The sequence below is a fragment of the Ptychodera flava genome, chromosome 10 (assembly GCF_041260155.1).
Source record: "Ptychodera flava strain L36383 chromosome 10, AS_Pfla_20210202, whole genome shotgun sequence".
Taxonomy (NCBI): domain Eukaryota; kingdom Metazoa; phylum Hemichordata; class Enteropneusta; family Ptychoderidae; genus Ptychodera; species Ptychodera flava.
This window is the reverse complement of record NC_091937.1, coordinates 24,783,897-24,808,323: the sequence shown is the minus strand read 5'-3', so window position 1 is coordinate 24,808,323 and position 24,427 is coordinate 24,783,897. Positions and strand designations below refer to the sequence as shown.

Here is a 24,427-nt window from a genome sequence, read left to right as displayed (position 1 = left end):
CAATACGGGAAGTACTGCCCTTGAGAATGCCGTGCACGGGGCCGTGCACAGTGATAAGGTAGAATTGGTCAACTTTTGTTTTCAATACGGTAAGTTTAAAGGAAAGGAGGCGATAAATATAATTTATTGGTTGCTCTGTCATTGTGTTCAACAAAAGAAAGTACTCGCAGGCCCTTCTCTTACTTCTCATTCTCTCCTCTCTATCATGCGCATTAACATCATCATCATCATCATCATCATCATCATCATCATCTTCATCATTATCGTCCTCGTCGATGCCGCTGTAATGATCATCGTCATCGTCTATAAAACACTCATGTCTGTCTGATACTACTCAACATGTGGGGTAAAGATTGATTAGTTAAAAGCAAGGGTTGGCAGCACTTGAATGACAAGGTCATTTGATTTGCCAACCTTCAACTGTTGAGGAGTGTTACATTTAACCTAGATTACACAATATGTCAATTGTATTGAAGTTTCCCTAGACAAGAGATTTACCCATACAGCCTTTTTGGTTACTTTTATGACCACATTGATTCATACAATGAATGTTTCTAAATATCTAAATTGATTATATTTCTCCATAAAATAGTATTTTAAATTCCTGTACAAAACTAGCGGTAAACTATTTACATATTGCGATGACTGAAACATGTAGTATAATGTAAATTTTAGGTTTGTATAAAATTACAAGGAAACTAGCAAAATAAACGCTGAAAGAGTAACCTAGAATGCCTTACTGGTATGTTTTGTCTCACAAATACAATAAACCACTGAGAAAGCTTTATCATTGAGACTACAATTTCAAGGGGTTTCTTATATCGATTTTCTAGGCGCAAAAGTACGTACCCGTGATGCAGCTGAACGTTTGATACGGAAACCATCACAATCAGATGTTGAAAAGGAAATAGTGGAAAAATTGACAAAGGAGCTAACGCTTAAACGCGAAGTTATGTATATTGCAGCAACACACGGTCGGCACGAGATTAATCGCTCTTTTGAGGCAAACGTAAGTAAAAAAACAAACTTTCAGTCTACATAGGTGTTTGCGCACGATTTATTTAATATGTCAGTATTTTGATATGGCCAATTGACAACACGAAAGTACTACGAAATGATATATGCTTATCTACGAGCATGTCAAATATCTTTGTTTTTTCCAATTGTTTGTATATTTAGTGGTGAAGAAGAAACACATCGTGAAGGATTAAGCTTTGAAGACGATGACCTAAGAACTCCCTTGTTAGTTGCAGCACGATATGGACACCTTGATACTGTTCAATATCTACTTAAATGTGAATCAGATATTACAAAACGTGATAAATATGGTAAAACGGCCCTTTTTCTGGCTGCCGAGCATAACCATATTGACGTAGTGAAGGTATGTAACACGACCATTGTTTTTCTACGAACTGAAAGCTTGATAACGAACAAGTTATCTGAATTAAAATAAGTAATCGCGTATTGCAATGCCAAGAAAACTAAACTTCTAACCATCGCCTTCTGATTCCTAGAATCGATGCCACACGAGAGTTTAATGTTTGCATATTATCGGTTACAAGGCATAGCATTATGTGTAGTTATGCAGAGAAGGCGGTAGCCGACTTGCGGCCCACTGGACTCAGTAAGAGTATAAAGTTTATTATTCCTATGATGGAAAGATGCATACAAGAACACAAACCATGATGGATGTGGTGTCAATGTGTCCCTAATACAAAACTTTAGGGGAGTAGAAGTGCTTTTACCATTTCTCTCGAAATAATTGGCAACATGCCACGGGAAACAGTGCGATATGTTGATTTTATTTCACAGGTCGTGTACAAGTATTTCAAATTAAATCGAAGGTGCAAAATAGTCTGAAAGAACACTGGACTCGAAAAACCTGTTTTTCCACCCATCAATTGAGTTCTTTTTGAGTTACATCTTTGCATCAGATTTTTGTATAAACTGACCTGAAACTGTATGACTTTTGAATGTTTACATAATCGACCGCCACCATCAGATTATATGTGTGTATCACCTCTAAGTAATCTTAAAAAGTAATGTAGTAATATAATGAAAGCATATTGGAGAGCCGTAAGTCTGTAGAAAAATCGGACGACGCGCTTTATGGGCAAGGGCGAGAGGAAAGCCAAAAATTAAAGGGCTAGGCTTGCCAAGACCGTTAATTTTGGCTCTGCTCTCGCCCGTACCCATAAATAAATGTAACAGAGTCTGTCATTTCCATTATTTTATCAACGACCCCCCCCCCCCCAAAAAAAAAAACCGTCAAATTTCACGAAAATTTCCTTTGCGAACGAGAACGGGACCCCAGAACTTGTCAGTAATTAGTACGCGCGCTGCAAAGATATACTGTTATGATATAATAGCAATAAATCACACCCAGCGACGGTATACCACTCGATTTTGACCATTTCACGTCATATATGCACTCGCTATCGCTCGTGCATATATGCCGTGAACTGGTTAAAATCTTGGGTATACCATCGCTGGGTGTGCTTTATTGCTTAATCATGGAGAAACCCATTATTCAGTTTGAATGCATGCTCTAGTGCATTCAAGATGCCCCTCCTTTCAGATATATGCAAATGAAGGATTTCGTTAAATAGTGATGAACTTTCTTCACTTGTTCATACCTCCATCCCCAATCTTCTCTGTTATTTATTGATATGATATAAAGATAATGCTTAAAGATATTTGACTGGCAAAAATTGCTGGCTAGTAATGAGGACGTCTCCATCAAGTTACAGAATGTGCATGGATCAAAGGAATCAATTATTCCTTTTTTAAATAGGAAATATTGAAAAAGCTTGACCCAAAGGAAAAAGAAGAGCAGGCAAGGACCGCAGACTCAGAAGGACCAGACAACCCGGATTCCTCAAATGTAGGCGTGGTGGAGAAGAGCGGAGACGGATCGCATGAGGTGAAAAACCTAGGCGAAAAGGAAAAAGAAGAGCAGGCAAGGACTGCAGACTTGGCAGTAGGTTCAGACAAACCGGATTCCTCAAATGTAGGCGTGGTGGAGAAGAGCGGAGACGGATCGCATGAGGTGATACCAGCATTACGTGTTAACACAATTTATTGCTTTGTTCCCTTCTTCTCATATCGCCATCCCGTCTAGAGTGATATCGCTGGTTACGACTTATTCCTCTACAGTTTGATTAAAATGTAATCAACAAGCTACAAATAGGGTATGATAAGAAAATCCAGCTTCGAGGAATTTCATCTCATATGCTGCAGCATTTCTATCATGCGCGCACTTTGGCGATCATTTCGTAGTGCAAATCACCATGATATTACATCAACAGAAAATTTTAAGTGTTTTGGTACCTCAATGTCTGTTACTGTTATTAAAGGTAAAATTGACCAATATCCGAAGGAGACAACCCAGAAGTATAATACAGAGTATAAATGACTCTCTTAGATCTGTATTGGCTTTAATCTAACCACCCCCCCCCGCCGGCCCCCGATTTTTTTTCTTATTCCCTCATAATTTTACATTTATTTCATACAAATATACGTATCTCTGGATAACAAAATTTTCAATTGTCACAATTCTATCATGTTTGCTTTGTTATCTCAGCACCCACTTTATATATACGCCTTATTTCGTATTTCTTGTTACCATTATTAATGGAGCTTTACAGACAAACAGTTATACTAATAACTACCTACCGTTCTTCTTTAATAGACCTCACAGCAAGGAAAGGATGAACGTAAAAACACGAAGGAGTTGGAAAAACAAAACGTAAAACCTGGCAAGTCAATGAAGACGAATGAGGAATTCACAACCATAGAAAAGTCCGGGTCTGACAAAGTAACCTCTAACTCGCAAGATGCGTCAGATATAACTGTTTTGGAGAAGGACACCGTGGCAGCAAAGAGTGGCCCGGCCGCAAATAAAGGAAACATATGGTCAAAAATATTTTCCAGAGGTGGGAATAAGGATAAAAGTGGCAAAAAAGAGGACGATAGCATCCTCGACAAGCAAATCGAACAAACGATCGATTTACTAAACCATCCAGACAATTATGACAATACACCTTTACACATTGCTTCAAAGAAGGGATATACAGAAATTGTAAAGGTTTGTACTAAGCTAGCATATTATACATTTTTCCTATGTATTACTAACATAATCAGGATATTTTTTATGCTAAATTGATTGCAATTAACAAAACCCAAGTCTTGTATAATATTCTTACCTAAGCAGGGCCAAAATTAACTTTTTCCCCTGGTAGTCCACTTGAGCTACCATTTTCTGAAGTTGGTAGCCCGGTGACAATGGCTGGTAGCCCTGCATATTTTAGTTAGGGATATTGTTTTTCATTAACCAGACAAGAAAAAGCAATCTTTTAAGATTCTGCCCATGAAGGGAATTTTCTAGTCATTAGATGTGAATAATTACACATCTAGTACCAAAGAAAAAACAGGTAAAAGCACCCCCCCCCCAAAAAAAAAATGTTTCTGGTCCTTGACATTTAGCAAAAGTGATGCGGTAACGCGCCTTTCTTTTTTCCCTTTTTTCTTAACAATGCTGGTTTGGCAGTATTGATGCAAGTTATTGTCTTTTATCACTGGCTGCATAATACTTCCGTTATCTGTTTAGGATTTTTGGACATGCAAACAGGGATATCAAGGATAGCTGTACTGATCAGTATGTAACCCAATAAAAATGCCATGACACGCAGCTTCTGAAATGACACACGCGGTGACAGAAACGATCTTTTTTTGACTTTATGGATAACAGTGATACTCAAACGTTTGGTGATCTATAGGCAACTTGTATCATTCTCAGAGTTGTATGAAAATTTGAAAGTAGTCATGACACCGACCACGACTTTCTCAGCACGTCGAGACTAGATATACAGTGTAGCAGTGCTAAAATAGACCATGGGCTTTCTGTAGGGAGGAGCTATTGCCCGTGATTGATACATTGTGATCAAAATGCAATGAAAATGCGTTTTCATTGACCATCACTTCCAGTGCCTGTAATTCAAGTACGTATGTTCAGATATTGGACATTGCACGCCAAGTTCTGACTGAATTTTGTCCGGTCTTTGGTAGTCCGTGTGGGCTACGATTTCATGGATTTTGGTAGCCCTAGGGAAAAGTTGGTAGTCTGAGGACGCTGGACTACCGCTAATTTCGAGCCCTGCTAAGGCACTAACATTTTGACTTAAACGTATCTTATCTGCTCTCAGGAACTGATTAATGCAGGAGCAAAATTAGCATTACAAAATTTTGAAGAAAATCTCCCTTTACACTTTGCTGCTGCGAAAGGACATGTCGAGTAAGGATATCCTTTTTATTCGTGGGTGAAATGTGCGATTTAAACATTCCAAATAAGATAATTTGAATTGCCGAATAGTTTAGGCAAGACATGGTGTTACACTACATTTCATGAAAGATGGCCTCTCAAGCATGGAAGGAATAATTATTTTGGTATTTTTCGATTCATAATGAATTTCAGCCGTAATGCAAGGTTAATTGATTCCTTCGTGTTTTCGTAAAATTCAGAATTGTACGTACCCTGATCGATAAACAAAGTCAAAGGAATGAAGAAGAGAAGACACAGGTCCTTACCGATAGTCAGTAACCTAAACTAAGGAATGAAGAAGAGAAGACAGACTACATAAAAGCCGAGCAAGACAAAACGAACACACCGCTCGATCTGACAGCCTACATAAATGCCAAGAATGACACAATGAACACACCACTCCATCTTGCAGCATTTGGGGGGCATCGTAAGACAGTGAAATACTTGGCTGCAAAAGTGACCTGGAAAGTGTGTGCTGAGATCAGGTATTGTTTATATACAGTATATTCTAGCTTAGTACAAACCTTTACAATTTAACCTACATATTTTGCCGTTAAACATGAACAATGCACCTTCAAATATTTTCCCTCCTTCATGGTTTATTATGTTTGACACATGTTTTGGGTTCCCCCTTTTTGCTTGCTATCTTTCAATTTGTTCTTAAGTTCAACGGTATTGTGTACCTGGAGCTAGAGATAATGTTAGCATAGGTGTCGTGTTGGTAAATGTCCTTGGGTTAACTGTCTTGGAATCTTCTTTTTGTGTAGGTTTCCTTCTTGCTACAGCCTTGCCTTTTTCAGTCCTCCATATTTTCCTGCCCGCAATTCATTAATTGACGTAAATTGATTTACTCACACACTAACTCACTCACTAACACACTCATTAACTCTCACTTACTGACTCATTCATTCATTCATTCATTCGTTTTTTCTTTCTTTCTTTCTTTCTTTCTTTCTTTCTTTCTTTCTTTCTTTCTTCTTTCTTTCTTTCTTTCTTTCTTTCTTTCATCCATTAGTTCATTCAGCCATTCAGATTTCTAACAGAAACATATTAGATGAACCAACATCTGCGACTTACCTTTTCTTCCTGTAAAATAAAGAAAGGAAGTGGAATGGACTCCCTTGGATTGCGCAGCTTCAAAGGGCCGGATAGAAACTGTCGATCTACTGCTTAGAAAAGGGTGTATCGTTGATCCCTTGGACAAAACAAAGGTATGAAGTGTACATAGAAAAGTCACTTTATAGTGAAATCCTGCTGAAAATGTGGTGGCAAGACCTTTATTAAGATGAAAACTGAAATCTTTTGAAAATCTGCATTTTTGTGGATTCTTCACACTCCGCTATCCCTCCTACAATGCAAAGAGACGTAAATCGAAAACAATTTTAACATTTTGAAGATGCTTTTGCCCTTTTTAGCTCACGTGTTTACACGTTGGCTAATGTCATAGCGATGTCTGTCTGTCTGTCCGTCTGTCTGTGCTGTCTGTCTGTCTGTCTGTCTGTCTGTCTGTCTGTCTGTCTGTCTGTCAGTTTACACGATAACTCAAAAACGCCTGAACAGATTCAAGTCAGATTCGGTACACAGGTACCATATGCTACTTGCAATGACTGATAAGATTTTTGTTAGTGTGGCTTGCATTTAATGAAGTTATGCAATATCATTTTAGCTCGCGTGTGTAAACACGTGGGTTATTGTCATAGCGATGTCTGTCTGTCTGTCCGTGTGTGTGTGTGTGTGTGTGTGTGTGTGTGTGTGTGTGTGTGTGTGTGTGTGTGTCTGTCTGTCTGTCTGTTTACACGATAACTCAAAAACGCCTGAACGGATTCAAGTCAGATTTGGTACACAGGTACCATATGCTACTTGCAAGAACTGATTAGATTTTGGTTAGTGTGGCTTGCATATTAATGAAGTTATGCAATATCGTTTTTTTTCCGTACAATGGTTTCCCTATGGAGACGGTAATGACAGTGTAGACATATATCAAGAAATACTGCACAAAATTTCATGAAACGTTTCACAGATGACAATCTCAGAACATTATGATGATACTGTGAGTGTCATGTCAATTATCTTCTCATTTGCATATTTAATGAACTTTTGTTATTAGTGAGATAACTCTGAAATTCCTGCACCAAACTTGATGATACTTGCAACAAATATTGATCTGATATATATCTAATTATACTTAGAAGCATTAGGAAGTGTCAAGTTAATAAATAGCTCATTTGCATATTTTATGAAGGTCTATAATTAGTCATATAACTCCGATATAACTTCACCAAATGTGATGAAATCTGCTGCAGATACTGATCTGACTGATATCCAACTGTAGTGTAAAGCATTTAGTAGTGTGAAATTAATTAAGGGTTCATTTGCATATTTAATGAATTTTGTAATTATGTATATAACTTTGAAATTACGGCACCCAAGTCAGTGAAATTAGGTACAGATAACGATTTGGTAAATGTCTAATTGTACTGAGAAGCATTTGGCAGTGTCAAGTTAACAAATAGGTCATTTGCATATTTTATGAAGTTTTGTAATTAGTGATATAACTCCAAAATAACTACACCAAATGTGATGAAATCTGCTGCAGATACTGATCCGACAGATATCTAATTGTGGTGTAGAGCATTTAGTTGTGTGAAGTTAATTAAGGGTTCATTTGCATATTTAATGAACTTTGTAATTAGTGATATTACTCCAAAATTACAGCGTTAAATTTGATGAAACTTGCTACAGATGTTGATCTGAAAAATATCCAATTGTACTGAGAAGCATTGAGCAGTGTCAAGTTAATAATTAGCTCATTTGCATATTTCATGAAGTCTTATAATTAGTCACATAACTCCGAAATAACTGCATCAAATGTGATGAAAACTGCTGCACATACTGATACGACAGATATCTAACTGTGTCGTAAAGCATTTAGTAGTGTAAAGTTAATTAAGGTTCATTTGCATATTTAATAAACTTTGTAATTAGTATATAACTCTGAAATTTCGGCACCAAAATTTTGTGAAACGTGCTACAGATATTAATTTGATTAATATTTAATTGTGCTATGAATCACTGAACAGTGTCAAGTTAATTTAGGGTTTATTTGCATATTTAATGAACTTTGTAATTTGACATTACTCTAAAATTACAGCATTAAATTAAATAAAACGTGCTACAAATGTTGATCTGATGGATATCTAATTGTCCCATAAAGCATTGAGCAGTGCCAAGTTAATTAACAGCTCATTTGCATATTAAATAAAGTTTTGTAATTAGTGATTAAACTCTGAGAGTACTTTGCGAATTTGAAATTACTCTAAAATTACAGCATTAAATTAAATAAAACGTGCTACAAATGTTGATCTGATGGATATCTAATTGTCCCATAAAGCATTGAGCAGTGTCAAGTTAATTAACAGCTCATTTGCATATTAAATAAAGTTTTGTAATTAGTGATTAAACTCTGAGAGTACTTTGCGAAGTTGAAAAAAACCTGCTACATATAGTGATAACATATATCTCATTGTTCTGTGAAGCGTACTACTATTAATGAACCTGTTGTAAAACACGTGAGCATATTCAGTTCATATCTGGTTTTCCGTACAATGGTTCCCTATGGAGACAGTAATGACAGCGTCGACATATATCAAGAAATACTGCACAAAATTTCATGAAACTTTCCACAGATGACGATCTCATAACTTTATGATGATGCTATGACTGTCATGTCAATTATCTGCTTATTTGCATATTAATGAACTTTTGTTATTAGTGAGATAACTCTAAAATTCCTGCACCAATCTTGATGATACATGCAACAAATATTGATCTGATATATATCTAATTATACTTAGGAGCATTAGGCAGTGTCAAGTTATAAATAGCTCATTTGCATATTTTACGAAGTTTATAATCAGTCATATAACTCGGATATAACTGGAAAAATTTGATGAATTCTGCTGCAGATACTGATCTGACTGATAACTTATTGTGGTGTAAAGCACTTAGTAGTGTAAAGTTAATTAAGGTTCATTTGCATATTTAATGAACTTATAATTAGGTATATAACTCTAAAATTACGGCACCCAAGTCTGTGACATCTGGTAGAGATATTGATCTGATAAATATCTAATTGTACTGACAAGCTTTTGGCAGTGTCAAGTTAACAAATAGCTCATTTGCATATTTTATGAAGTTTTGTAATTAGTCATATAACTCCGAAATAACTGGAGAAAAGTGATGAAATCTGCTGCAGATACTGATCTGACAGATAGCTAATTGTGGTGTAAATCATTTAGTTGTGTGGAGTTAAGTAAGAGTTCATTTGCATATTTAATTAACTTTTAACTTTGTAATTAGCGATATTACTCCAAAACTTCAGCATTACATTTGATGAAACTTGCTACAGATATTGATCTGATAAATATTTAATTGTAGTGAGAAGCATTGGGCTTGTCAAGTTAATAATTAGCTCATTTCAATATTATTAGATAAAGTTTTGTAATTATTGATTTAACTCTGAGAGTACTGCACGAAAGTTGATGAAACCTGCTACATATAATGATATAACAGATATCTTATGGTTCTTATTACACGCCTCACACGGGTGTCGATTATATTGGTATGAATTTGGTTTATTGACAGGAATATTGAAAAACAATACAATAAATCCTCGCCAGAGATAGTTACTCTGGCAGTAGACCGTATACACGTCTAGTCTTATCAGAAGTCTGTCTTCCACTCCGCGTCGTTTGCTTGGTTAGTGATTATCCTGAGGTCTGCAAACTTATGTTGCATAACATGTCCTTGCTCATTGATTTGTACCCTTTAATATGAGACAGATCAACGGTAAAATTGTTTTACACAACGTCATAACAGTAAAAAAGTATGCAGTAATTCATGTCATACTGTATTATTTCATGCGTCCAGTAGTGTCTGATAAATGTCAATACATGTCGAGTCATCAGCAGTCAATTTCAATGCCTGATAACTAAGTTTGTAATTTTTTCAAACTCAAAGTCATCCATTCAGCGGTCACATTAGTAGGTCGAAGATGAGTAAATGCTAAATTTTCTAGTCTGTTTACTAACTATTAATGAATCTGTTTTAAAATACGTGAGCACATTCAGTTCATATCTGGTTCCACTTATGTCACATTTTCTCAGTGAAATAAGAACACGATAACTAGGTCTTCCTATAGTATGAAATATGATGACTTTTTACATAGTAAAATATAATTCATACAGCATTACTTTCATATTAAACCAGCCGATTCTTTGCAGTATTTGGCCAGCGTTAATACATGAGTCGTGTTTTTATAATGACCCTAACTATTTGCCAGTGATGATATTCATAAAACTCGGCTGTTTGAAAATACTGATGAAGATTCTGTGTCTTTAAGCGTTGCTGCATTTGTGCGAGATTTTTCGGGCTCATCATTCTTCGAATAAATATGTTTATTTACTCGAAAAGTCAGTATTTACTACGAATATGGAGTTTACCATGAAGATGCAAGGAGATTATCGAAAAGGTGTTTTTAGCTTGGAAGATCAATACTTAACCAGAAAATTACATGACTGTGGTAGGAGCGTATTGTTATTTCTGAGATCTCAAAAGGTTATCAGGATATCGTAGCACTAAATCAGCCATCGTTTGTTTACGTACACAAGTAGTTTTAACTAGGTCACTGTTTCCTTTATCCACACGAATGGCTAATCTATGAGAAGAGTACCATTGTTTGTAGAGTTGATGAACCTCAGAAAACAACCTTTTCGTCATATTGTAGAATACTCCTCTCCACCTGGCGTCTGCAAATGGACACTCAGCGGTGGTCAGAAAGCTGCTTGAGAAAGGAGCAGATATTAACAAGTGCAACAGGGACGGAAAAAAACTGTCTTGATTTTGCCATTGATAACAATCACAAGTAAGAAAACTGTTATATATTGCTTTACATTTTGAAGCCAACTTGTTCTGTTGATTACAAAAAAAAATTAAGCTGTAAACACTTTTAGGACGATGCATTCGTTGAAAACCGCATTGCTTCAAGGTCATTGGTCACATATTTTACTTTCAACAGCTATTATCCTACTTACACTCGAAGCGGGCGTTGTACGTTTTGCCATTCAAAAGAAGTGAACTTGTGACCGATGCTCTGGAGAGTTGTCTTCAAATAATTATCACATGAACTGGCCCGAATTCCACCTGTCTGACGTAGAACAGGACGGATACGAAATCCGAATTACCCCTGTTGCACATCATCAACCGGAACTTTTTTCTTGCATGATACCGTTCATACATGCGGGTCGCGACGTGAACCTAGACCGATTTGTCGTGATCGATGTCGTGCTCTCATGACATTTTTACAAAAAGGTGACCCGATAAATCCACACATGGAAACACAGAAGGCATGTCCAGCGAAATTTCGAGTCGCTAAAACTTTATAGCTGTTCCCGAGAATCGAATGGGGATACCGCCGATCGTTTATTTTAATGGCTTAGTTTAGTAACGTCGCAGCGCCAGTCGGGTCGCCTCGTAAGGCCCAATATGTACGTCGTACCTGGCGATCCCGGTTGGCGATAAACCTGAAATCTACACCTCAACGGAAGTTCAACTGAATAAATGAGTACAGTATAATCTTCGGGAAAGCGACATAGGAGGCACAAGCATAAAGTCATTCGACTAACAACGATAAATTCCGTCATCATACAAAAAGATTACGAAAATTCTCGCTCGGAATCAAACCTGTAGCGCGGCATAAGGCTGTAGCGAAGACATCAGCTGTTGAGCTGTGCAGTGCAGCGCTGTGGAATCCGATGTACTTCGAAAGTTGACTCGACAACACTCGAGCTCAAATCAGAGTTTCGGTCAAGTAAAATTAGCATGTATCTACGGGTGAGATATATGTCACTGCAAACATCAAAGTCCTTAAGACGAAAACATTGACGACCGAGATCGGGATTAACGAGTTGACACCGGCATGGCAGAGACCGGTGACGGCAGCGTTGTGGGCATTAAAACATGCATGAGGTACACTCTGTGTGTCATCGAACGGAATCTTTCGCGCTAGCCACGGTCGTAAACTTGTGTGATATTTTGAAACGCCACGGAATCTCTGAGAATGAAAATTACTGTTTCGATCGTGTCGTTGCATTTACTTCATTAATCCATTTGTAAATATTCTAAATAACTCTGAGATAACTATTAGATGTATCCAATTCAGATTGATGGGATTTATGAATGAAACGTATCTCCTGGGTTACGGACCGCTTCACTCTTTAAAGTTCCATTAGCTGACGGTAATATTGATGATGCCCTCGCCTTCGGCTCGGGCATCATCAATATTACCGTCATGAGAACCATCCCTTGGGCGGGCAACAAATCGTGATCTTGCGCTTGCTGGCGTGTGTTATTATTTAATTATTACACCTCACGTATTATCCAGGTACTGTGATTGGCTGAGCCTTACTCACGTGATATAGAACAAAAAGTGATAGAACGTGGCTTAGGTGATATAGCCCTGTCGCGTGCAGTGATATAGCCCGCTACCACGTTCTGGAATACCGCGCGTCCTTTCTGCGCGTACAACATCATCGCGTACATTTGCTTGGTATTTTCTGTACAGCAATAGCATTTGAAAAGATACAAGAAATTAGCTCGACCTGAAGAAGACGACATTTAGAAAAAATTTACAAACACTGTCTTCGATTTTAGACGTTGAGTTGACCTTCAACACCATGTAACATTGCGATCGAGCAACAAATAGAATGTTTCACTGCGGCGAGTCTCGATCGTCACTTGACTGCATTCTGAGCAAACGTTCGAAAACAAAAGTGTTTGTTCGGTGTAATAAAATTAATAACACACGCTAGCACTGGCAAGATCACGATTTGTTGCCTGCCCTCGGGCCGGTGCTCACGACGGTAATATTGATGATGCCCTCGCCTTCGGCTCGGGCATCATCAATATTACCGTCATGAGCACAATCCACAAATCGTGATCTCGCCCTTGCTGGCGTGTGTTATTATTTAACTTATGCCCGGTACTTACGTCGTAGTCCATTGTCCGAACACGTTGCGTAGCCAGATGTCTGGCAATCCACGGCGCAATGTTGTTTGATCCCGGCCCGCAGTAAAGGTGAACTTGTACATCTCGCGTGATCGCGGCGTAAACACATCTGCGTTCTCCCCAGCATGCTGAGCATGCCAGACGTCAACAAATGAGCTCGGAAGGGCAACACGTTTGGACAAAAAATAGCAGTTTTATGTGGCTATAACATCACTAATCATGTTTGTTTCTTCATAAAACATTTTGCAACAAATATGAGCCTCCAACATGGAATTTTCGGGGTAAAAAATGGTCAAAAGTTACAAATAATGGCCCTTTTAATGAAAGTAATCCGCGTAAGTAAAACACAAATCGCGACGAAATTTATGCAATTTGTTACGATAATTTTGATCTATCTACGTCAAAAGAAAAATAAGAAGACTGTTGGTGTGATAATACATAATCCCATGGTATTTTTTAAAGTGTTCATATTCGTTTGTAAATATGCCATTCGTAAATTATTTCACATTTTTCCTCGAAACACGCCAGAGAAACAGCACTCGTTATCATCAGGCATGGAAAATGGAGACAAGCTATGTGTAATGTGACAAAGGACAAAGCTTCAGATACATTTGAAACACCAATGAGGAAAATGATCAAGAAAATGCCAGGTAATTTCTTTCTTCTTGTTATTTGCAACTGCGAAGGCTAAAGTTAACTATAATATGAAACAATGTTTGAAACTGATGGACGTCAGTGGAAAATCTTTGCAGACATAAAACAGTTCGTTACCACTCTAAATTTGGAGGGTCGTTTGCGCAATCGCAGATTGGATGACCTCGGTGAACTTTGATATGCGCATGCGTATCCAATCCAGAACGCATCAAACAGATTACAGTGGGAATCTATGTACGTACGTGTTGCCTACGTTATCTGACGCGGAAATGGACGATGACCAGCCACAGTGCAGCCGGGTAACGAATTACAGTCAACTCGCACCTTTCCCAACCCGCCCAGAACCAACTTGCCCAATTCCAACTCGCCCGATACCAAGTCGCCCGATTCCAACTCGCCCGATGCCAAGTTGCTCGTTGTTTGAGATGTAGTTGTAGATTCCATGTACGCAAACCCGATGGCCCGAGGCCAGCTAGCTCTGCCCATGTGGTGGGAGGCCGTATAACGCCGGTAACACACAGCCCTGCCATGCAGAGCTAGAGGCCAGCTATTTTCATGCCGAACCAGTAACTCGTAAAAGACGGTCCTACTGTTCCTAAAGACATGAGCCAGTATTGCAGTAACTTTCCTATATACGTAAAGAAACCGAACGAAATTTATTCTTTCAAGAGATTTGCAAAACATGAAAATTCGCAAATAAAAACTTTTCGCGTTGGCACATATTTCAAGCCCTAGCCGCACCTATGGTTCTCAATGTTAGAAATTTGTTGTAGGCTATTTAAGAAATAAAACTTTTTTTTACGTACCAAGTACTCATAAAAATTGCACAAATAGTATCGGGCGAGTTGGCATCGGGCGAGTCTGTATCGGGCGAGTTGGAATCGGACGAGTTGGAATCGGGCGAGTTGGTTCTGGGCTGGTTGGAAAAGGTGCGAGTTGACTGGTACCGGTAGGCTAATAATGCCGGGACCGATCACTTAGCGAAGGTAAATAGGTTGTTTACACACCAATTTAAAGCTGATTTAGACCTCAATGTTCGCTTTTGCCGTACATTTTCGTCAGTGTTCATAACTGAGCGCCCATTCATTGGTAAATTCCCGGGGACAATTCATTGGTATTATCACTGTATGTACTATAATGATGAAGTTTCGGAATGCGAATTAAGTTCAAGGCGACGTGCAAAGTAACTGATTTCACTCCGTGCCCAATGTGTCTAGGTCGGTTCTGAATGTGTGACATACACGTGTTTGACTAACAGCAGTGTATCTGTATTAAAACCTGTATCTCGAGCATGCTGAAGCTTAACATATTTACGATGTGGTTTAACTTTATAAGGGACAGTGGAAAGTGCAAAGTCAATGTCAACCCTTCCCACGTACTACCCTAGTGTGGGGTATTTGGAAATAATCTTATGAAGTTTGATAAATGCCTCAACCCCGGGAAAGACAACTTGGAAACATTCAGTCAATAAACATAGCTCTTTAATATCAAAAATCTGCACTTCCAAAGTCTTTGAACCGTCCACAGTTCGGCGATCATCAATTTCGCTGGCTTGACCAGGCCATAGACTCTCGAGAGTCTATGACCAGGCTAAACGAATACAATTTGGAAGGGTAACCGATTTCAAAAATGTCCCCCAAGTCCCCCGTCAACGTAGCTCAATGAAACTGCCATCCTTTGTTCATCTATATTTATCGATTGAATAACTTGAATGACATTGCTCACAAACACATAAGTACCGCGAAAATGGGACATTTTTGAACTGCAGGTGCTTGACCTGTCACTGCCGATACTGAAAACATGGAGGTGACGATCGCATTACGTCAAACAGAAAGCTCGAAAAGTTGGCAAATTACGACTTACCATGCTCTCTTGCTGCCATGATGTTGTAGTGAGGTTAGTCACGAGGTTAACCTTGACCGAATTTTTCCTAACTTGGCCTTGCATAGCGTTAAAACAAAGGCGAAATTAGCCGATGTCAAAATCAAAACACGAAGACTTCGAAGTCAGTGACGTAATCGAGTTGAGATCTGGGCATGCGCAGTCGTTCGAAAACGACCCTCCAAATTTAGAGTGGTAATGAACTGTTTAAAATGACCATTCTTCAGAACTACTGTTCAGACGACTGGAATATTTTTTACCTACTTTAAAGTGTCGATTGTTTACTTGTCATTGCAACAAAATAACTAGCTTTGCCTAGACTGGCATTCGCCAGGAAATTACCCTTCAAAGCAGAGCGCATCGATATCTGTATGTGTCGGTACTTTAGAAAAGTGCACTAATACAGATATCTTTATAAAAATGTTTGATTCAACATATGTTAGGCCTGTTATAAATACGTCTATGACGACCGCCAGTGTCCGCCAGTCACTGGATATTTGTTGCAATATCAAGCAATTTTTCAACACAGTTATAAAAGCCAATTTAAAAAGTTCAAGCTGCTATAATTTCTGTACTCTACAGATCGTTCATTATCGATGGAATGTTGTAATCACAAATACTGTACGATGCCTTTATGGAGTAGGGCTAAGCGTGGTCTTTTAGTAGGTCAGATGTTTCAGCAAAGTACTCGATAAGTATTCATGCAAAAATGCATTTTAGTATGCAATACCGACTAACAAATGGTTCGCTACAGTATGTGATACACATACCACCCTTTCCACAATGTTAGGTACATAAGGCAATAACATTTCAAATTGATATTTTTTATTTTAATTGTAAAACAAGTTAAATATTTATTTATAAATAACACACATGTGCATCTAATCTTTCGAGAAATCACCGTATTATTTTAATAACGCATTTCTTTGCTTACTTCAAAGATGTCGCCACGGAGGTATTGAACAAATGTATCGAGGAAAATAAGAAAGATCGAACCGATATAGGATACAGCATCACATTTGACTTTTCCTTTATTGATGACACTTTTTGTGATTTTATGAAGAGTACAGGTTAGTGCCACTAATTCATGCTAAAAGACATATCATTAAAATTTCTCACCATAGAGCAAAAGTGTAGGGCTCAACTATATCACATATAAACCAGAAAGTTGGTGATTTCGTTTGTGTTATCTTACTTTTTTTTGTTGTTATTGTTCTTTTCTTTCATTTCTTCTTCTCTTCTTAAATGTTCGTCTGCCTATTGTTGTTTGCTGTTGTTATATTTTTTACGAAGGACAAAAAGAATAAAATGAGAGGATTATATCAAATTATACTTGTTAGTTTGTTTGTTTCAAATTTTTAAAACATCGAACATTGATAATTATTGAGCTTACCGATGGAACTCACAATTTTGTTTAATAATGATATTCTCCATCAGATTTGCCAGGCACCAAGAGCGGAAATGCCAAAAAAGAAGACAAACAGAGACAAACAGAGAACACTACAGAAGAAAAACCTTACACCAGCAATGCTTTAATCCTCAAAACAAATCACCCTTTAACAATTATGGTAAGAGTCGTTCTTGTGTTCACTACATACACAACAATTGCCAGCAAGAGTGCAATGAATTTTACCCATTTGTTCCTTTTCAAAACCATATATCTTAATCAAAAGACTTTAAAAGTCAGTGCCTTTAATGATTGCTCAAATCATCATGTAATTTTGCATGCTTTGTATTCTAGATGGACAAGCCACAGCAGAAACGTTCGAGTATTCATACAATATTTCTAAAATTTAGTGAAAAAAATTGTACTGAAATTGATATCACGGTACGCTCTCGAACAATGCTTACTGAGCTGATCCTTTTTCGCTATCTTTGCAGGTCAAGTACGAGCAGAGTTCTCTCATTGGACATCCGATTGTCAAATCACTTATACGTCACAAGTGGAACACATACAGCAGACAAGTATACTATTCAGGAATGATGATCTATCTTTTATTCGTTCTTTTGCTGACCGGATATCTGTCTGTCAACACCCCCACCATATTATTTCCGTGAGGTCAATGGTACACTCGTATGGTATGCGAATGGTGAAGATAAATACGGTCAAGAAGCAGATAACTATATCCGACCAAATTTCACAATGTTATGCAAGTGGCTTGTGTATTCTCTTGGCCTTCTTGGAGTTTTGAAGGAGGTAGCTCTAATCTCAGTTTCGTTACTTAAGGGGGCACTGTACGTTACACAGCGTATTTTGCTCAAAATATTTTTTTGCAAATATTAATTCAATTTTAAGTAATTTGTTAAACCAGGATTGAAATATTAGTTGGTTCACCTTTTATCTTGTCAAGCAGTCATAAGTTGCGTGATAAAGAAGTGTTAATTTATGCAAATGTTTGCAAATCACCAGATTTCCTGGCTTCTCTTTCCTCCCAATTTCAAGGTTTCTAAAGAACTTAACTCCACTCTTGCAGGTATTACACAAAATGACTATTTTGTTTGGCGATGAAATTCTTACATTTTCGATAAGAGGCGTTTTAATTTACTTATCATGATTTCAATCACTTTTTGAGTGTCAGTCTTTCAACCCCTGCCATTTTAGAATGAGGACAGATAATGCAAAATGAAATAGTCGTTTTTCCCCACATATACACTTGTTTTAAGTGAAATATTGAATTTCAGGAATTAAGTATCAAGTTTTTGGCTAATGTGATAATTTCTAAAGGGGGACTTTAAGAAATATTCCAGTATATCACTTGTTTCAGAAGTATGCCATTAATAAATAATCCTTAAGATTTCCTGATTTTGCCCGAAAATCCGAATTCAATCTTTAAATACACACGGAGAAGAGTTTCAAATCGATGTTTCACGTTCACTGACAAATAGTATGTGCTGCATCTGCCAAAACAGGACAACGGAGCCTCATTTGAATCCTTAAAACGGAGAGAAAGAAACTTTAAACAGCAATTCATGAACTAATTGCCCATTAGCTTTGATATTCTCATCTTAACTCCCGAAATCCTTGGTATAACATCACCATGTGTATATGTCGGTCAATTTTCAGATTTTCCAGGCAAGCATTAGGAGAAGAGACTATCTATCCTTTGAAAATATCATGGAATGGTTCATCTATCTGTTCAGTGTCCTCTTTGTATTCGATTTCACCTCGGAGCAACGCCTTACTGGACTTAGATATGTATGTGCAATCTAGTGTATTACTTTCAATTATTTTACGGTTTGTGATCTCTCGTTATCAATCCATATTACCTAAATTGTGATTAAAATTAAATATCTTATATTTCAGTCATGGCAATGGTGCTTTGGTGCCTTCGCAATATTCTTTGCTTGGATGGAGATGATCATTTTTATCAGGAAAGTGGCATACGTTGGAACGTTTGTGGTAATGTTCACAGGTAAATTACACTTGTCCCAATTTGATAGTGTTATACATGCATTTCCTGTTCTGTTACAGCAACCATAATAATACCATTCTTCTACAGCTGCCAATTTCGACAGCAAGCACATATCAATTTCATTCGTTGCCAGTGTAAATTCGAAATGCTTTTCTCTTTCTGAACACTTTGGCATATGAAGTTCGGAAATGGATAAATACACAATTATAATGCGGAAGCCTTTCTTAGTATGGCAAATATATAATCCAACTTATCTGAATTTCATACTGGAATATCTATACCATACTAGTATTTTAATATAGTGATGAACAATGCAGTTCAAAGCAAAGCTGTACATACTAATAGATTTAGCAATTTCAAGTAAAAGCTGCGTAAGAAGACCGTAATAAATAAACATTTTTCCATTTTTCTGAAAAAATTCTAGCACTCGTGGTCTTGCGATCGTCCAAATATCTTCCTACCTCTTTGACAAAGCACATTTCCTGAAAGAGAAAATTCTGTATCCGAATTTATTATGATATGATGAGTATTAATGAACTAAAATTTGCAACTTGAATTCTAGTTTCGTATTTGTATTGATGCCCTCAAAATTAGTGATTTGGTTTCATAACAGATATCTCGAGATTTGGAGGATTCTTTTCACAGGTCATGGGTTTTACAAACCTATTGCCACTAAAATTCAGTTTAAAATATTCTAACTCGGCCACGCTCTATCCAAGCATCTAAAATGTTAGACATTTGTTTCGTAATCGAGAGCACAGGTGGCTGGCTGCTCTTCCGCGCGGTTCATGAAAGTTCAACATATAGAGCATATCACGTGGCTAGGAATCAAAATGAGCCTAATGAACAATAAAATCAACAATCTACCTCAAAATGCCAATAAATAAAGCGGAAAATTTACATCATGTATGTCTTGCTTGACCGACAAAAAGTATACAGTTGAGTAAATAAGCAATATGTGATACACACGTCCCAATATTGCAACGGTATAGCCCTCGGACGTGTATAAAGTGAAATGTCACCTGTGAAAGAGCTCAATTCTCTGTATCAGAATGAAGTATGCTATTGAGCGTGTGAATGACCTTTACTTCGCCTACTAAACCAAGCGCTTTTCTCCAAAATGATTATTTAGTCCCCCATAAACTTGTAGAATCGAAAATGTTCCAATCTATAAAGCAATTTTTCGTTTGAATTTAGCAATGAATGCCTTTATCGAGGTATTTTAATCATAGTTTGTTTCTATTGGCTTTGTATATTTGTTTTGGTACTTACAAGCAGTCCACGTAATGTATTCACTGTTATTTACCTTTGCATTTTCAGATATGTTGAAGACGTTTGGACGTTTTTCTCTTATACTGTTTCTATTCCTGTTGGCGTTCAGTCTCAGCTTCTATTCACTACTAATGAATCAGGTATGGTGACGTGTGATTACCTTGAATTTCAACAACATCACTGTTTGTAAAATTCTCACAACTGCCGAGAACATGAATATCCGAAAGTAAACATTACTTATCGTACTACCTTGCTGAAGAAACGACTGTTAAGAAAAAATATTTTCAATTATGTCAATCTCAATTCAATTGACGTTATCTACCAGCATCAGCCCAATTATGCGATGATAATATCGATGAGTGTGAATATTGATAATGTCCTCAACTTTGACAATGTTCGTCAGCAAATATTATATGCTCGTGCACCTTTCTCTTTAGTCTACGTTTAGCTCATTTGGATACGCCCTCATGAAAACCTTTGTAATGTTGACTGGAGAATTTGAATACGATGATATTTTTCACGGCATTGGTTATCTGGACAAAGATGAATTCGATGAGGAGTCACATGATTACTTTGAAGAGATGGTCTGGTATGAAGGCGTAACGTACATCATCTTTTCGATATTCATCGTAATAGCAGCGATATTAATTATGAATCTTCTGGTAAGCGGTTCAATTCACCCGGTTACATTTATATTTATAATCAAGGCCCCACTCACTAGCAAAATTGAAATCTTCTTCACCTGGCGTAAAGAGTTATTTTGGTATTTGACATATTTTGTATGATGTCACTATAATGATACCTAGGCAAGAAAAGAGGTCAATATGTCTGACACCCTGTTAAGTGACAACTTTAACACCAAAACTTGCAAGGTGATCACGTTTTTTATTCTTAATTTTGCTTGTGAGTATTCATGGGGAAAGTTTGAGCAAACATTTAAGTATTTCACTTGGCGCATCCTACCTTAAAGTGAAATGAAAAACACAAGGTTATAAAGGATTGATTTCTCCACCTGTCCTTCAAGTAGTGCTCATTATCTCTTAATCTACGTCATTAATGATTGGAAGTCACCGATGCATTTATTCTGCACATATTAATCATTGTACTATCCATTTCAGATTGGCCTTGCTGTAGATGATATCAAAGGCGTTCAAGAAAAGGCAGAGTTGAAGAAACATGCTTTACAAGTTAGTTTATCTAATATGTTGTATTGGAAGTAGTAGTAGTAGTAGTAGTAGTAGTAGTAGTAGTAGTAGTAGTAGTAGTAGTAGTAGTAGTAGTAGTAGTAGTAGTAGTAGTAGTAGTAGTAGTAGTAGTAGTAGTAGTAGTAGTAGTAGTAGTAGTAGTTTCAAACAAATCATTTATTCAATATGAAAATTGGCTATTTACAAAATTGCATCAAAATATATACATAGATGCATCAAACTTTTAAATCAATGAAAATCAAATAGAAAAGCCAAGACTTCTACAAAATGACGGTGAAATATCAATGAATCCAGAAGCTGTATGCGCGGTAGAAAACTGGACGAGGGACATAGTGTATCCGTCGAAAACATCCCATGTTGAAGTTTCTTGCATGGTCAGACTGACTGTAAAAGGTCACGATCTGTAAATGAAAAGAATAGACTAGAAACGTTATGTGCAGGTATGTCCCTCCATCGAACTTCGACCGATCCGAAAATCCCGTGAGGAGTACTGTGCCCAGGGTTCGAAGACGACAACGACCAGGAAACATGGAACTGTCTGTATGTGAACGAGGGACAGTAAATCACTGGAATGAAAAAACTACTAATTAAGTAAATGCGAAACGTTTAGAGTATCATCTGCATTCACTGAACAAAGGGCATTTTTGATTGTCCAGGTATTTTTGGAGATTTCAAGTTGATGACTAAGTTTAGAATAAGGAAATTCAATTTGAAGACGAGATTTTACGCGAGTTTTGAAAATTTCAAAAGGTTCGATGGGAAGATCTCTTTTTGGTTTCTTTTGTTTGTAGGGCTTAGTTAGATGGACGTTTTCGCGACAGCATTGATGTAAACGAAGAGACAATTTGCTTGTTTCGAGAGAAATTTACCGGACTTATGTGGCGGATTTAAAATACGCCAGTGGCGTGGGATTGTCGTATTCTCATCGCTGAAAAGCTGCTTTGATAAACATGTAAGATTGCTGAAGAGATCATTATTATAGTTACATTGAAAGAAAGTGTGTAGCAAGGTGTCGCTCTCGCCACAGAAAACACAATTTGGAGTCGGACAATAGCTCATTTTGAAAAGCAGCATGCCTGTTGCGTATGCACCATGAATTAATCTCCACAAATAGTCTCCTGCTTTCGATGAAAGTGGAGGAGAATAGCAAGCCTGAAATTTGGATTCACAGAGTCAGGGAGTTGTAAAATGTTCCGCCAACACGTGTCGGACGCATTAGGAAGACGTTCTATTTGGAGAACCTTGATGAGATATTTGTAAATGGCACCCTTCTGGATTTTGTGAAAGCGGGTAGTTGATTTATTAGAATGGTGAAGTTCATAACAGTAATGTATTGGCGTCCCAGTTATCGAATTTTCTCCCCTGAGATAGGAGATGATCGTATTTTTACATTGTGGTGGAATTGCCTTCAAAATGTCATTGTAAATGAGTTTAGCGATGCGACGAGAATGGATATCAATCTTAGAATAGATGTCTGTATCAGTCAACCATGTTTTTTGCTGGTGATCAATTAAGTTGCCAATCTTTGTGATGCCAGACTTGATAAAATAATCTATTTTTAACGTCTCTCTCGTGTCTGGGTGAAGGATTTCCTTATTGTAAAACAGGGGCTCTTGAAGGACCTCGTCAATGTTTTTAAAATTTGTTTTACGAATTTTTGATAGTGAATACCAGCATGTCAGCAAGTCATTATGAAATTTGGGAATGCAAATGAAAGGGGAATCAATGTCAACTGCAAGAAGATTTTTAGAGTAAAAGAAGGCTTTGAACTTAACTGAAATAATGATCGACAAAACGGAAAATAGGATGGTCATAGTCGGAGTAGAGATATCTTTGAACAAACTGGAGACGAAAAGACTTGATACGGTAAATGAACGAGACCTTGTCATCCTTCATTGATAGGAAGGTATAATTTTTCTGCAGGGATCCAATGTTTTCCTTGCCAAAAGAAATCAAGGAGGCGAGACTGAACGTAGGCCACCGTGCCGGCTGGAGGGCAAAGTGAAGAACAACGGTACACAAATTTGCTTGCTAGTAAGTTATTGATAATCAAAACCCTCCCACGATACGATATGTTTGGAGCGTGTTGATTCCAGTAGTCAATATCATTTGAAAGTTTATCAACCAGCTCAGTCCAATTTCTGCTTTCAAAATGCTGGTCGTTACCAAGATATACCCTGAGGCATTTAAGACCGTTGCTATTCCAGGTGAGATTTGAGAGGGCTATCCTTCCTTCCCCGCCAACTTCAAACCCAAAGACCCCCAGTCTTACCAAAATTTGTCTTACAGTTTGACGCTTTATTGTAAGTATTAAGCCAGCGGTTAAGTTTACTAAAATCATCGTACGAGTTATAATCAACATCATCTGCATACGCGGAGAGAGTACAAGTTTATGAGACTCTGGAATGGTAAGACCTTTGATATCACTTTTAGTCCGGATTTTATTGAGCAAAGGGTTCTATGGCGATAATGTAAAGTTGAGCGGAAAGGGAACAGCCCTGGCGGATTCCTCGGTTAAAAGAAATAGGGGCAGTGAGGTTGTTATTGACCCGGACTAAACTCTGTGCATTGGTGTATAAAAGTTTGATGTAGTTGATGAAATTTTGGCCGAAGCCAAA

At 37.5% G+C, this 24,427-nt stretch overlaps 2 protein-coding genes across 2 annotated transcripts in view; both read left to right on the top strand.

Annotated features, from left to right (window-relative positions):
• The window catches only part of LOC139141572 (myb-like protein X), a 23,031-nt gene extending 5,054 nt beyond the window's left edge, over nucleotides 1-17,977 (top strand). Inside the window, exons 3-7 of the mRNA XM_070711165.1 lie at nucleotides 2,795-3,049; nucleotides 3,692-3,935; nucleotides 16,861-16,989; nucleotides 17,357-17,487; nucleotides 17,801-17,977. Coding sequence (XP_070567266.1) covers nucleotides 2,795-3,049; nucleotides 3,692-3,935; nucleotides 16,861-16,989; nucleotides 17,357-17,487; nucleotides 17,801-17,977 — 936 coding nt within the window. The remainder of the gene's footprint in view (nucleotides 1-2,794; nucleotides 3,050-3,691; nucleotides 3,936-16,860; nucleotides 16,990-17,356; nucleotides 17,488-17,800) is intronic.
• On the top strand, nucleotides 17,380-21,824 carry LOC139141571 (transient receptor potential cation channel subfamily A member 1 homolog). Its single transcript, XM_070711163.1, has 7 exons — nucleotides 17,380-17,487; nucleotides 17,801-18,116; nucleotides 18,984-19,115; nucleotides 19,224-19,332; nucleotides 20,653-20,744; nucleotides 21,042-21,287; nucleotides 21,723-21,824. Exons 2-7 carry the CDS (start codon nucleotides 18,063-18,065, stop codon nucleotides 21,822-21,824), a joined length of 735 nt encoding a protein of 244 aa, XP_070567264.1. The 5' UTR covers nucleotides 17,380-17,487; nucleotides 17,801-18,062.
• Nucleotides 21,825-24,427: the final 2,603 nt, after the last annotated feature.

Excerpts from the sequence above, each read along its gene's own strand:
- LOC139141571 (XM_070711163.1), top strand. The coding sequence starts at position 18,063 with ATGTTATGCAAGTGGCTTGTGTATTCTCTTGGCCTTCTTGGAGTTTTG. Across the intron at positions 20,745-21,041 it reads ATTCACTACTAATGAATCAG|TCTACGTTTAGCTCATTTGG; the intron begins GTATGGTGACGT and ends CTTTCTCTTTAG. Across the intron at positions 21,288-21,722 it reads TAAGCGGTTCAATTCACCCG|ATTGGCCTTGCTGTAGATGA; the intron begins GTTACATTTATA and ends TATCCATTTCAG.